Below are 14,725 nucleotides of genomic sequence, written 5' to 3' on the forward strand. Positions count from 1 at the left end.
AGGCTGGCGCCTTTAAGGGGCGGGGTTGCGCCTTCTGTGGCGGAAGCGGATTGGCTGGGAGCAGTCCCCGGAAGTGATGCACGGAGAAGCCCACGTGTGCCTATGCCACCCCACATGGCGGTGCTCCTGAAGAAGTTGCTGCATCCCGGGAGGTCCCCGGCTGCCTTGGGCCGCCTGATGGGGCGGCGCGAAGCCAGCCTGGGCACTGATCCCGGGGCTGCGGTGCGAGTGCGGTTCGCCCCCAGCCCCACAGGTAACCTTGGCGGACGTGACGCTGCAGGCCGAGGCCCACCGTCTCTTGCCCGCCCCCCGAACATTCCGAACGAATCCCTTCCGGTGGGGTCAGACTGGCGGGGCAGTGTGAGACCTCATTATGCGGAGTTAGAAATATGTTTACGAGCGAAAATAATTCGCGTTGCCAGGAGTTTCGTGCTTATCGTACTGTACCATTTCTTTAGGTTCCTTTTTTCTTGTGTATTCAACAAATGTTTATTGAGTACAGCCTGTTCTAGGCACTGAGATGCAACGGCCTTGGAGAAAGTAGGGCCCCTACTCCCAGGAAGCCTACACTGGTAGTGACTGCTGCTGCTGCTAAGTCGCTTCAGTCGTGTTCGACTCTGTGCGACCCCAGAGACGGCAGCCCACCAGGCTGCCCCGTCCCCGGGATTCTCCAGGCAAGAACACTGGAGTGGGTTGCCATTTCCTTCTCCAATGCATGAAAGTGAAAAGTGAAAGTGAAGTCGCTCAGTCATGTCCGGCTCCTAGCGACCCCATGGACTACAGCCTACTAGGCTCCTCTGTCCATGGGATTTTCCAGGCAAGAGTACTGGAGTGGGTTGCCATTGCCTTCTCCAAGGTAGTGACTGCTACAAACATGTAAAAAAAATAGCTGTAGTTTTAAACAGTCATATGTGTCATGCACGAGGTGAAGCAATGTAGGGGACAAGGGGTTAGGTAGGATGCCGAGGAATGCGTTGCTGAGGAGGTGCCATGAGAGTTGAGAACCAAGTAACAAGGAGCTAGATACCTGAAGCCCATAGAAGGAACTTTCTGGGCAGAGGAAATTGGAGGTACAACGGTCCTGTGGTTAGTGTTGGAGCTTAGCAAGCCAGAGTGGGGCAGGGACCCATTGTGTACTCTAGTGGCCTCGCCAGTAGTTCCTCAAGTTCTTTTCCATCTGAAGCAACCTCCTACCCTCTTCACAAAAAGCACACCTCTCGTTCTAAACTCCTGGGTCCCAAAGCTACCATTGTAAAAGATCCCAGCTGCACACGAGGACAAGGATATTTCTTGCCAGGCACTATAGTGTAGAGCCTGCTCCTCAAACCACCCCTGGGTTTGACTGGCTTCTGATTTCCAATGAATTACAGATTAATACTTTTATAAAATCCATATGAAGAAATTACTAGAAAATTGAAACTCTGGAAAGCATACAAAATATGAGACTTTCTATTGAATTCAACAGATGTAAAATTATTCAGTCAAAATGCTCTCAGTTTCTAAGCATTTACTTGGTATTTCTGTGCCTGCTCAGTTGTGAACTGCCAACAGTTTTCAGACAAGCTCTGGTTTGGGTGCAAAGGCCTAGGATTGTCTGGGTGCAGATTTCTGGCTTTGCCACTTGAGCAAAGCATTGAACCTCTGAATTTTAACACCTGCCAAATAGAGCTGATAATAGTACCTGCCTCATCATTTGAGGTAATCCAGCTGAGGCACTGGAAAGGTGTGTTACCTCATGGAAAGCACTTAACAAGCAGAAGCCTCCTTTATGATGATCTTAAGTCTTGTTTCCTTGATGATTTGCTGGAAAAGCCCATATTGGCAAGGCAATTGACTACAGACTGAAGAATATAGATCATTGTAATAGCTAAAATTAATGGTATGCTCTGATCAGCATTTATGCCTCACAGCAATCTTGCAAGGAAGGTTTCTATTTTTTGTTGTCAAATCTCTCTCAACAAATTAGGAAATTGAAGCTCACAAAAATCAAGTAGAATGTCCAAGGGGAGCAGAATTTGAATCAAGATCTGTAAGACGTCTTGGTTTCAACTACTCGACCCCTGTCTTTTATCTTGGGGAACTCTGGTTTTGTGGTGTCCTTGCAATAACTAGCTGAAGGTCACCTATATAATCAGTGTTGAGCTAGAGTCTGCCTGATCCCAGAGGAGCGTTCCTGTCTCGTGCAGGTGCTAGTACCTGAAGATGCAAATGAGCTCATTGTGAAGACAGGGCCACGACCTGGTCCACAGAAGGCAGGGTAAGGGGGGAAATGACAGCCCTGGGAAAACTGTTTACTCTAACTATTCAGTCAGAAACGATGGAAAAAGTAAAGTCTTTTAAGAGTTTAAACTTGGGTGGAGAAATACAGTGGAATTGAATATTATTTTCATTAGTATCTAAAGGCAGCACTTAGAGCATCAAGTAGTCAAAATTCAAAATGTGTGATGTGGTTAGTCTGTACAGTGCACAGAGGGTATGTGCAAAATGTAATAATTATACAGTATTTTCAATTAGCAAAGTTTTTTTGCCCAGGGACCTCATTGAATTTGCATAAATGAAATGCACGTGTGAAGTAGCTTCAGTGACTAACCATCTGTTTCCCCTTTGGGTGAAACTTGGTCTCAAGGCAAATGTCAGAGTAGAACGATGGGTGCAGGTGGGGAGAGCTGGAGCCATTTTACAAAATGATAAGCTCCAAAACCTGGGTGTTCTTCCATTTCTGGGATGAGGTAAATGAGTCAGCCACCCCAGTCCTCTTCTGTAACAGCCTGACTGCTGGAGAGATGGGACAGGGAGAGCCATTTCCTGGGCTTTGCTGTTCTTTGGGCCCTTTTATCACAAGCAGAATTGACTTGCCCTTCATCTTCCCCGTCTCATCTGGGCTGTCCCCTTCTTCCATCAGGCTTCTTGCACCTGGGTGGCCTCCGCACTGCCTTGTACAACTACATCTTTGCCAAGAAGCACCAAGGGAGCTTCATCCTGAGGCTGGAGGACACAGATCAGACCCGTCTTGTGCCTGGGGCAGCGGAGAATATTGAGGACATGCTCGAGTGGGCAGGTGAGGCTGGCAGGGAAAGGACCCTTCTCCGGGGAAGGAGCAAGGTTCTCCCAGGTGGTGCTAGTGGTGAAGAACCCATCTGCCAGTGCTGGAATCACAAGAGACTCAGGTTCGATCCCTGGGTGGGGAAGATCCCCTGGAGGAGAGCCTGGCAACCCACTCCAATATTCTTGCCTGGAGAATCTCATGGACAGAGGAGCCTGGCCAGTTACAAGTCCACTGGGTCGCAAAGGGTCGGACATGACTGAGCAATTTAGCAAGCCAGAGAAGGAACAGGAGAAAGAGCCTGAAGGTCTTCTCACGGGGCCCAGGGTGGAGAACTTGGGAGTCCCCGGAAGAATGGGTACATTTGTGTTGTCTGGGGGGCAGGTACCACCCAGAAAGATACTGAAGTTCCCTGGGGTGGTGGGGTGGGGGGGTGCGGCGGGGAAGCTCCAAGGCACTTCTGAGATTCTTGTTTTTATCTCGGAATCTTATCTCCTCCTGGGATTAGGCAGGAAACAGGCCAAGTGGAAGATGGACTGGGAGGCTCCGTGGCTGTGAAGAGCCTGAGGAAGCGCCAGCTGTCTTTGGCCATGTGGGAATCCTGGCCCAGCTCCTCAAATCTTCCGATTTCCAGGAGGAGCCAGATGGCCAAGGTTTTTTGTTTTGGTTTTGGTTTTGATGAGTGCTTCCCATTGTCAAATCTGAACTCAGATGACACATTGTATGAGTCAGACAAAATGTGTGCAGCCTCTCAAGTCAGCCTCCCTGTGGGAAGTTTAATTCTGAAGCCAGCTAAGCTCGGGGAGGACAAAGAGGAGTGTGTGTATGTTCCCCGGGTCAGTTGCTGCCTACCTGTCAGAACAGGTATGACTACTTAAGCTCCCAAAAATGCCCAAAACTCCAAGACTGTCTCGACAACGTGTGCTCTAATCTCAGGTAAATCATTAACTAAACTCTGGGTTACTGAAGAGCAAAAACTGATTTCATTTCTGTCCTCGACTGTAGAAGATTGTAGCAGAAACTTCCGTCGAGATTAGCTGAGTGAAAGAATTCATGCACCAAGGTCACTTCTGTGGTCCGGGTAGTATTCAAGCATAAAACCAAGACCCTGCCCTCAGTAAGTAGGGGAAGGCAGACTGAACAAAACAAACAACCTGAATTCTAGGGACTTCCCTGGTGGTCCAGTGGTTAAGACTCCAAGCTCCCAGTGCCAGGGGCACGGGTTCCATGCCTGGTCAGGGAACTAAGGTGCCATATGCCAGGTGGTAGGTGAGTTCACAGGTGACTTCATCCTTACTATGATATGAAGCAGTGATAAGTGCTGCAGAGAAAGGGGTAGCAGGTGCACAAACCAGCAGGGAGGGGTGGGTGCTCTTTGAGACAGGACAGACTTCCCCGAGGGGTGGACAGTGGCACAGAGACTTGCACAAAGTGAGAAGTTGGCGCCGTGGTTGCCTAGGGGGCAAGCTCAAAGCCCAGTGAGTAGCAGATGTAAAGGTCCTACAGAAGCTTAGTGCTGGGCATATTTGAGGAGCAGCAAGGAAGCCAGAGTGGCCCAAGCACAGCGGGGAGACCAGCGAAAGTGAGAGTCGCTCAGTCCTGTCTGACTCTCTGCGATCCCATGGACTGTATAGTCCATGGAATTCTCCAGGCCAGAATACTGGAGTGGGTAGCCTTTCCCTTCTCCAGGGGATCTTCCCAACCCAGGTCTCCTGCATTCCAGGCAGCTTCTTTATAGCTGAGCCTCAAGGGAAGCCCAAGAATACTGGAGTGGGTAGCCTCTCCCTCCTCTAGTGTATCTTCCTGACAGGAATCGAACCAGGGTCTCCTGCATTGCAGACGGATTCTTTACCAACTGAGCTATCAGGGGAGACCAGGGGGCTTGGAAATGTGACGTGAGGACACAGTGATGGGCAAGAGATCATGATTGGCCATGTGTGGAGCACGTGCTCCATGTCCCACAGACTGTGCTATCACAAGGGCGCTGGGATGAGCACGACTGATGCGTCCAGCCTCTTAGAGCCCTCGGCTTGGCCCAAGGGTATGACCGAAGCAGGCAGGGATCCACAGCCCAGGTGGGTAATTTCTGGATGTTCTTGCTTCAGGAGTTGACCTGTAATTTATATAATGTGAAGTTCACCATTTCAAAGTCGTCTTCAGTATATTCACTGTATTGTGCATCCATCACCCCTCTAATTCTAGAACATTTCCGTCAGCTCAAAATTGCAAACCAGTTAGCAGGCACTCCCCGTTCCTCCTTCCCTCCTGCCGTTGGCAACCACTAACCTCGGTCTGTATGGTTTGCCTGTTTGAGACATTTCATTTTGTGACTGGCTTATACTTAGCATAAGGTCCATGTATGTTGTTGTTCGGTCACTAAGTCGTCGTGACTACGTGAACTGCAGCACTCCAGGTTCCCCTACCTTCCACTATCTCCCAGAGTTGCTCAGATTCATGTGCATTGAGTCAGTGACACTAGCTAACCATCTCAGCCTCTGCCACCCTCTTCTTCTTTGGTCTTCAATCTTCCCAGCATCTGGGTCTTTTCAGGTGAGTCACCTCTTCACCTAAGGTGGCCAAAGTATTGGAGCTTCAGCTTTAGCATCAGTCCTTCCAATGAGTATTCCGGGGTGATGTCCTTTAGAATTGACTGGTTTGATCTCCTTGCCGTCCCAGAGTGTAAGTGCTAGAGTTGTCTCTAGCACCACAGTTCAAAAGCATCAATTCTTTGTCATTCAGCCTTCTGGGCTTCCCTAGTCAGTAAAGAATCTGCCTGCAGTGCAGGAGACCCAGGTTTGACCCCCGAGTCAGGAAGATCCGTTGGAGAAGTAAATGCCAACCCACTCCAGGCAAGAATACTGGACAGAGGAGCCTGGCAGGCAACAGTTGGACCCAAGTGAGTGACTAAACCACCAACACCAGCCTTCTTTAGGGTCCAGTTCTCACAACCATACATGACCACTGGAGAAACCATAGCTTTGACTACACGGACCTTTGTTGGCAAAGTGATGTCTCTGCTTTTTGATACACTGTCTAGGTTTGTTATAACTTTCCTTCCAAGGAGCAAGCGTCTTTTAATTTCATGGCTACAGTCACCATCCACTGTGATTTTGGGGCCCAAGAAAATAAAAATCTTCACTGCTTTCACTTTTTCCCCTTCTATTTGCCGTGACGTGATGGCCATCTGGTCCAGATGGCATGATCTTAGTTTTTTGAATGCTGAGTTTCAAAACAGCTTTTTCACTCTTCTCTTTCATCCTCATTAAGAGACTCTTTAGTTCCTCTTCACTTTCTGCCGTTAGAGTGCTATCTGTGTATCTGAGGTATATCTGTGTATCTGAGGAATCCTGGCAATCTTGATTCCAACTTGTGATTCATCCAGCCTGGCATTTCGCATGATGTACCCTGCATATAAGTTAAACAAGCAGGGTGACAACATACAGCCTTGACGTACTCCTTTCCCAATTTGAAACCGGTCTGTTTTTCCATGTCCGGTTCTAACTGTTGGTTCTTGACCCCCATACAGGTTTCTCAGGAGACAGGTAAGGTGGTCTGGTACTCCCATCACTTTAAGAATTTACGATAGTTTGTTGTGATCCACACAGCTGAAGGCTTTAGCATAGTCAGTGAAGCTGAAGAAGATGTTTTTCTGGAATTCCCTTGCTATCTCTATGATCTAATGAGTGCTGGCAATTTGATCTGGGTTCCTCTGCCTTTTCTAAACCCAGCTTATATTAATACATCTGGAAGTTCTCGTTTCACATACTGCTGAAGCCTGCTGTTGCTTATTCGCTCAGTTGTGTCCAACTCTTTGTGACCCCATGGACTGTAGCCCACCAGGCTTCTCTGTTCATGGAATTCTCCAGACAAGAATACTGAAGTGGGTTGCCAGTTCCTTCTCTAGGGAATCTTCACAACCCAGGGATTGAACCTAAGTCTCCTGCGTTGTAGGCAGATTCTTTACCGTCTTAGCTACCAGATGGTAAAGCTAGGCTAAAGCCTAGCTTGAAGGATTTTCAGCGTAACCTTGCTAGCACATGAAATGACCACACTTGTGTGGTAGTTGAATATTCTTTGGGATTGCCTTTCTTTTGCATTGGAATGAAAACTGACCTTTTCCTGTCCTGTGGCCACTGCTGAGTTTTCCAAATTTGCTGTCATATGAGTACAGCACTTTAACGGCATCATCTTTTAGGATTCTAAATAGCTCAGCTGAAATTCTGTCATCTCCACAAGCTTTATTTGTAGTAATGCTTCCTAAGGCCCACTTGACTTCACACTCGAGGATGTCTGGCTCTAGGTGAGTGACCACACCATCATGGTTATCCAGAGCATTAAGACCTTTTTTGTATAATTCTCCTGTGTATTCTTACCACCTCTTAATCTCTCTCCTTCTGTTAGGTCCTTACTGTTTCTGTCCTTTATTGTCCCCGTCCCCATCCTTCATGAAACATTCTCTTGATATCTCCAATTTTCTTGAAGAGATCTCTAGTCTTTCCCATTCTATTGTTTTCCTCTATTTCTTTGCGTCATTCATTTAAGAAGGCCTCCTTATCTCCTTGTTCTTCTCTGGAATTCTGCATTCAGTTGGATTTATCTTCCCTTTCTCCCTTGCCTTTTGCTTGTTTTCTTTCCTCAGGTATTTGTAAAACCTCCTCAGAAAACCACTTTGCCTTCTTACGTTTCTTTTTCTTTGGGATGGTTTTGGTCACTGCCTCCTGTACAATGTTAGGAACATCCATCCATAGTTCTTCAAGCACTCTGTCTACTAGATCTAATGCCTTGAATCTATTCATCACCTCCACTGTATAATCATAAGGGATTTGATTTAGGTCATACCTAAATCATCCCAAGATAGGCATAATAAAGGACAGAAATGGTAACAATGTAATAGAAGCAGAGGCAATCAAGAACAGATGGAAAGAATACAGAGAACTCTACAAAAAAGATCGTAATGACCCAGATAACCAGAATGATGTGTTCCCTCACTCACCTAGAGCCAGACATCCTGGAGTGTGAAGTCAAGTGGGTCTTTGGAAGCACTGCTGCCAATAAAGCTAGTGGAGGCAATGGAATCCTGCAAAGCTATTTAACTTCCTAAAAGATGGTGCTATTAGAGTGCTACAATGAATATGTCAGCAAATTTGGAAAACCCAACAGTGGCCACAGGACTGGAAAAGGTCAGTACTCATCCCAGTTCCCAGGAAGGGCAGTACTAAAGAATGTTCAGACCACCAGACAGTTGCACTCATCTCCCGTGCTAGTAAGGTTATCCTCAAAATCCTCAAGCTAGACTTCAGCATTATGTGAACCGAGAACTTCTAGATGTTAAAGCTGGGTTCAGAAAAGGCAGAGGAACCAGAGATCAAATTGCCAACATTCGCTGGATCATAGAGAAAGCAAGGGAATTCCAGAAAAACATCTACCTCTGTTTCATTGACTATGCTAAAGCCTTTGACTGTGTGGATTATCACAAAGTGTGGAAAACTTTTAAGGAGATGGGAATACCAGACTTTCTTGCATGTTTCCTGAGAAACCTCTGTGTGGGTCAGGAAGCAAGTTAGAATCCTGTAAGGAACAACTGACTGGTTCAGGATTGAGAAAGAAGTACAACAAAGCTGTTTATTGTCACCCTGTTTAATAAACCTATACACAGAGCATATGATGCAAAATGTTGAGCTGGATGAGTTAACACACTAGAATCAAGATTGCTGGGAGAAGTATTAACAACCTCAGTATGAGGATAATGTCACTCTAATGGCAGAAAGTGAAGAGGAACTAAAGAGCCTCTTGATGAGGGTGAAGGAGAAGAGTGAAAAGGCCAGCTTAAAACTAAATATTATATTGAAAAAACTAAGATCATGGCATCCGGTCTCATCACTTCATGGCAGATAGATGGGGGAAATGTGGAAGTAGTGACACATTTCCTCTTCTTGGGCTCCAAAATCCCTGCAGATGATGACAGCAGCCATGAAATTAGAAGACAGTTGCTTCTTGGCAGAAAAGCTATGACAAACTTAGACAGTCTGTTAAAAAGGAGAGATGTCACTTTGCTAACAAAGACCGTATAGTCAAGGCTATGGTCTTTCCAATTATCATGTATGGATGTGACAGCTGTATCATAAAGAAGGCAGAGTGCCAAAGAATCGATGCATTTGGACTATGGTGTGGAGAAGACTCTTGAGAGTCCCTTGGAAAGCAAGGAGATCAAACCAGTCGACCTTAAAGGAAATCAACCCTGAATACTCTTTGGAAGGACTGATGCTGAAGCTGAAGCTTCAATACTCTGGCCACCTGATACAAACAGCTGACTTTTGGGAAAGACCCTGATGGTGGGAAAGATTGAAGGCAGAAGGAGGAGAGGGCAACAGAGGATGAGATGGTTGAATGGGATCACCGATTCAGTGGACATGGTGAGATGGTGAGAGACAGGGAAGCCTTGCATGCTGCAGTGGCAAAGAGTCAGACAGCGTGGCGACTGAACAACAACAAAAAGCCTAGAGGTTTTCCCTGTTTTCTTCAATTTAAGCCTGAATTTTGCAATAAGGAGCTCATGATCTGAGCCACAGTCAGCTTCAGGTCTTGTTTTTTTCTGTTGTATAGAGCTTTTCCATCTTCGGCTGCAAAGAACATAATCAATCTGATTTCGGTGTAGACCATCTGGTGATGTCCATATGTAAAGTCATCTCTTGGGTTGTTGGAAGAGAGTGTTTGCTGTAATCAGCATGTTCTCTTGACAAAACTCTGTTAATGTTGGCCCTGATTCATTTTTGTACTCTGAAAGCAAACTTGCCTGTTATTCTGGATATCTCCTTAATTCTTACTTTCGCCTTCCAATCTCCTAGGATGAAAAAGACATCTTTTTTTGGTGTTTGTCCTAGAAGATGTTGTAGGTCTTCATAGAACTGATCAGCTTCTTCTGCCTCAGTGGTTGGGGCGTACACTTGAATTAACTGTATGTTGCATGGTTTGCCTTGGAAACAAACTGAGATCATTCTGGTGTTTCTGAGATTGAATTCAAGTACTGCATTTTGTACTTTTTTGTTGACTATGAAGGCTACACCATTTCTTTTAAGGGATTCTTGCCCACAGTAGTAGATAAAATGGTTATATAAATTAAATTCACCCATTCCCATCCATTTTATTCACTGATTCCTAAAGATGCTGATGTTCACTCTTGACATCTCTTGCTTGACCACATCCAATTTACCTTGATTCATGGACCTAACATTCCAGGTTCCTCTGCAATATTGTTCTTTACAACATCAGACTTTGTTTTCACCACCAGACACATCCACAACTGAGCGTCGTTTCTGCTTTGGCCCAGCTGCTTTATTCTTTCTGGAGCTGTTAGTAATTGCCCTCTACCCTTCTCCAGTAGCATATTGGATACTTACCAACTTGGGGGTGGGGTGGGGCTTATATCCTGGTATCATTTTTTTGACTTTTCATACCACTCATGGGGTTCTCACGGCAAGAACACTGGAGTGGATTGCCATTTCCTCTTCCTGTAGCCCACGTTTTGTGAGAATTCTCCACTGTGACCTGTCTGTCTTGGGTGGTCCTGCACGGCCTGGCTCAGAGCTTCACTGAGGTACACGTGCCCCTTCTCCAGGACGAGGCTATGATCCCTGAAGGGGATGTTGCGGCATGTATGTTGTAGCGTGAATGAATTCTTTCCTTTTTATGACCAAACAATATTCATTATGTGGAGATACCACTTTTTGCTTCTTCATTCATCAGTGGTTGGGCATTTAGATTGTTTCTACATTTTGGATATGATGAGTCAAATTTCTGTGAACATTTACATACTATTTCTTTTGTGCATCTAGTGGAGTCTCTCTTAAACCCTGGAGTGTATACCAAATGTTGGACATGCTAACGTTAGCTCAAGAAGGAACCCCAGATGCACGTAACCTAGCCCCCCTTCTCTGACAAATGAAGCAATACCAATATCAACAGAACCAATGATACTGGCAGCCAGGACCTACTGAGAGCTGAGATATGCCAGGCAGGGCGCCGAGCCTTCCCACAGGCTGTCTCATTCCAGCTTCATGATGACCCTCAGGAGAAAGTAAATGTGTGTTATGTGTTTGTCAGTCAGTCATATCTGACTTTTTGCGACCCCATGGACTGTAGCCGGCTCCTCCATCCGTGGGATTCTCCAGGCAAGAATACTGGAGTGGGTTGCCATTTCCTTTTCCAGGGGATCTTCCCAACTCAGGGATTAAACCCACGTCTCCTGCATTGTAGGCAGACTCTCTATGGTTTGAGCCACCAGGGAAACCTAAGTAAATGTTTGTTTCCTGCTTTAAAAAGAGGAAACCGAGGCTCTACAAGGTGTCTTGCCTGGCCTTAGAGCTGGCCGGTGCCTTTGAGCCCAGGCTCCTCTACCTCCAGAGACTATGGGACATCGGGTGTGCAGGATTAACTCTGTCCTTAGCTTCCTAATTCATTTGAAAGCCCTCTGAGGACAGAAACACCATCATCTAGCTCTTCTGTGTCCCCTCTGCCTCTCCTGGAGGCATTTATAAGTGAAACCTATCCTTTGTGACCTGTGGAAACCAGACCTTGAGTTGGGGTTTGGGCTTATACTGGATCACGTTTGATCTAACAGCGTATGTTGCAGCTTCCATGTTCAATATGGAAGCCATTGGGCTAAGCACTTTGTGAGCACTGGTGCATTTAAGTCTTGGTCACTCTGCACAGTAGACTCTTAGCTCCACTTTTCAGAGGAGGAAACCAAGGCGTAGGAAAGCTAAGGAGTGCAGGAGGCAGTCCACGGAGTGCTTAAGAGCACGGACTGGGGACGAGCTAGCCTGGCTTTGAATGTTGTACCCACTTGTCCTTGGCCAGGTGACGTGACACAGCCTCTCGGTGCTCCTGTGTCCTCCTTTCTGAATGGGGTTCACAACAGCACCTACCAGGTTGGGTGGTTTGGAGCCTTAACAGTGATCACAGAATATAAAAGCAGCCTTGCAGGTTCATGGCACCACCCTTTGTCACAGAAGTCAGGGGCCAAGCCAGGAGTCCAGCTGGGCTGGATGAGCTGTCCCTGAGCCACACTGCTTCTCCTGAGTCCGCTGTGCCAGGGCAGGGCTGGTTTGTCCCTCTTCGGGGCAAGGATGGAGGGAGAGGATATGCCAAAGAGGGTGTGGATCAGGGAGCCGGTGCACCTCCATCCAACTGCTTACCCACCAGCCTCGTGACCTTAAGCGTTAATCCCTCTGTGCTTTACCTCTTCATCTGGAAAAGGGAAATTATAAGAGTGACGGCCTCATGGATTGTTGGGAGGATTAAAAGCTCTGCAATGTGTGTGAATTGCTTCTCTGGTGGCTCAGATGGTAAAGAATCCACCTGCAACGCGGGAGACCCAGGTTTGATCCCTGGGTTGGGAAGATCCCCCTGGAGAAGGGACCAACTCCAGTATTCTTGCCTGGAGAATCCCATGGACAGAAGAGCCTGGTAGGTTACACCTTGTGGGATCGCAGAGCCGGACACGACTGAGCAACTAACACCACCACCACTGGGGTGTGTGGAACGCTTGTAGCAGTGCCTGGGAACCTGTGCCGTGTCTTTGGGGTCATTATCGTTTGGTGATTGCCTCTGCCTGTGTTCCAGGCGTTCCCCCGGACGAGAGCCCCCGGCGCGGAGGGCCTGCTGGGCCCTACCTTCAGTCTCAGCGGCTTGCGCTCTATGCCCAGGCCGCTGAAGCCCTGCTGAAGAGCGGTGCTGCGTACCCATGTTTCTGCTCACCCCAGCGGCTGGAGCTCCTGAAGAAGGAGGCCCTGAGGAACCGCCAGACGCCCCGGTGAGAGCCCCAGCCTGTCACTGTGCCTCCCTAGGGGTGGCTGTGTTCGTTCGCTCCTGCTGCGTAACAAATGACACCCAACCTACCTTCCTCAGGGTTCTTCCAGGTCAGGAGTCTGGGCACAGCTTAGCTAGCTCCTTCAGCTCAGGATTTCTCAAAGCCGCCATCAGGGTCTAGGCCAGCCTTGCTGTTGCCTCGATTGCTGGGCTCGCCGAGGATCTACCTCCATCCCTCTCAGAGGCTGTTTCCTGGAGACAACAGTCCCAGCCAAGTGGGACTCTCTCTACGGGGCAGCTCACTGCTTGGCAGCTGGTGTTCCTTCAGGCGAGCCGGGGAGAAGGAGGTGGGCAGGGAGGGGAGCGAGCAGGGTGGAAGCTGCAGCCTCTGCGTCACCCAATCGAGGAAGTGACGTCTCGTGGCTGCGTTGTGCTCTGGTCACCAGAAGGAAGTCAGGAGGGCCACCCGCATTCCAGGGTGGGGAGGACACAAGACAGAAACACCAGGAGGAGTATCTCTGGGGCCGGGTCAGCTCTGCCTGCCGCACTGGGCCTCAGGCGTGTGAGGTCATTTAAATTCTCTCTTATTTGGGGACTTCCTGGTGGTCCGGTGGCTGAGATGCCGCACTCCCAATGCCGGGGGCCTGAGTTCAATCCCTGGTCAGGGAGCTGGATCCCACATGATGCAACTTCAGAGTTCACGTTGTTTAGTCGCTCAGTCGCATCCAACTTTTGCGACCCCATGATCTGTAGCCTGACCCCATGGACTGTAGTCTGCCAGGTTCCTCTGTCCATGCAGTTTCCCAGGAAAAAATACTGGAGTGGATTGCCATTTCCTTCTCCAGGGGATCTTCCCGACCCAGGGATCAAACCTGCGCTTCCGTGTCTCCTGCATCGCAGGTGGATTTTTTTTTTTACTGCTGAGCCACCTAGGAAGAGCAAGAGTTCACATGCCACAACCGAAAAAAAAGATCCCGCGTGCTGGCACAGCCAAGTAAATGTTTTAAAATAATTCTCTCTTTTTAGATGAGTAAAATCTGTCTCATGTTCAGGAAGGTGTATATGCAAAGATCTGTCCCAGCCCTGACTCTGGCTCTCCAATTCCTTCTCCAGAGACAGTCCAAAGGTGTCTCCTACAGAGACATGTAGTGCAGACCCTGATGAATGCGTGCCATTTCCCCTCCTTCTCTGCTCAATTGGTATCACACATATCGTATCATGCAGCTTATAGATGCCACTGACTGTGATGAAGATCAGTCTGTGTGAGTCCATAAATTTCCTTACGCTTGCAAACTATTCTGTCACAGGGCTGAGTCCTCACTCACTTCATCAGTTCCTTACTAATGAACATTCATGTTACCGCTAATCTTTTGTATTAAAAATTGAGGGTGCTGAGGAGCAATGTTGATGTCCATCATTTTGCATGTCTGTAGAGTGTGTGTGCTGGGTTACCTCCCTAGATTTGGAGTTTCAGGGTCAGTTTGCGGCTTTGATAGATACTGTATAGTGGCCCTTTATTAGCTTGTATTCAAACTAATAGCATTGCATTCAAGTTCCAATGTCAGTGAACTCTTTGGACACGGGCTTGGATATTCATACAAGGTCACGACATTCACTGCAGCATTGCTTTTTAAATCATAAACAGTCTTTTTGCCCTTTGACAGGTTATTTTTTTTAAATTACCATCATGCTCTGTCTTGGAATCCACGAAGCCATTTATGATTGAACATTTAGGTCAGTGTCAAGGACAGTGCTTTCAAGTGTTACATTTGTGTGTCAGGACACTTCTGGGAGCAAGTAACAAATACTCTGTTTAAAATGGACAAACTGGAGCTTCTCATACTTTAATGTGCAGAAGAATCACCTGAAGATCTA

At 47.5% G+C, this 14,725-nt stretch overlaps 1 protein-coding gene across 4 annotated transcripts in view; it reads left to right on the forward strand.

The window, feature by feature from the left end:
- The first annotated feature begins 5 nt into the window (after nucleotides 1–5).
- The window catches only part of EARS2 (glutamyl-tRNA synthetase 2, mitochondrial), a 36,867-nt gene continuing 22,147 nt past the window's right edge, over nucleotides 6–14,725 (forward strand). For 2 of the 4 annotated variants that reach the window (XM_027526700.1, XM_027526701.1), the window contains exons 1-3: nucleotides 8–253; nucleotides 2,903–3,058; nucleotides 12,665–12,854. In XM_027526700.1, the coding sequence (XP_027382501.1) occupies nucleotides 103–253; nucleotides 2,903–3,058; nucleotides 12,665–12,854 (497 nt within the window). In that variant the 5' untranslated portion in view covers nucleotides 8–102. Of the gene's footprint in view, nucleotides 254–1,721; nucleotides 2,258–2,902; nucleotides 3,059–12,664; nucleotides 12,855–14,725 lie in introns of those variants that run through there. The other 2 variants (XM_027526703.1, XM_027526702.1) reach the window with 2 other exon arrangements.

The sequence above is a fragment of the Bos indicus x Bos taurus genome, chromosome 25, assembly GCF_003369695.1.
Source record: "Bos indicus x Bos taurus breed Angus x Brahman F1 hybrid chromosome 25, Bos_hybrid_MaternalHap_v2.0, whole genome shotgun sequence".
Taxonomy (NCBI): Eukaryota; Metazoa; Chordata; class Mammalia; order Artiodactyla; family Bovidae; genus Bos; species Bos indicus x Bos taurus.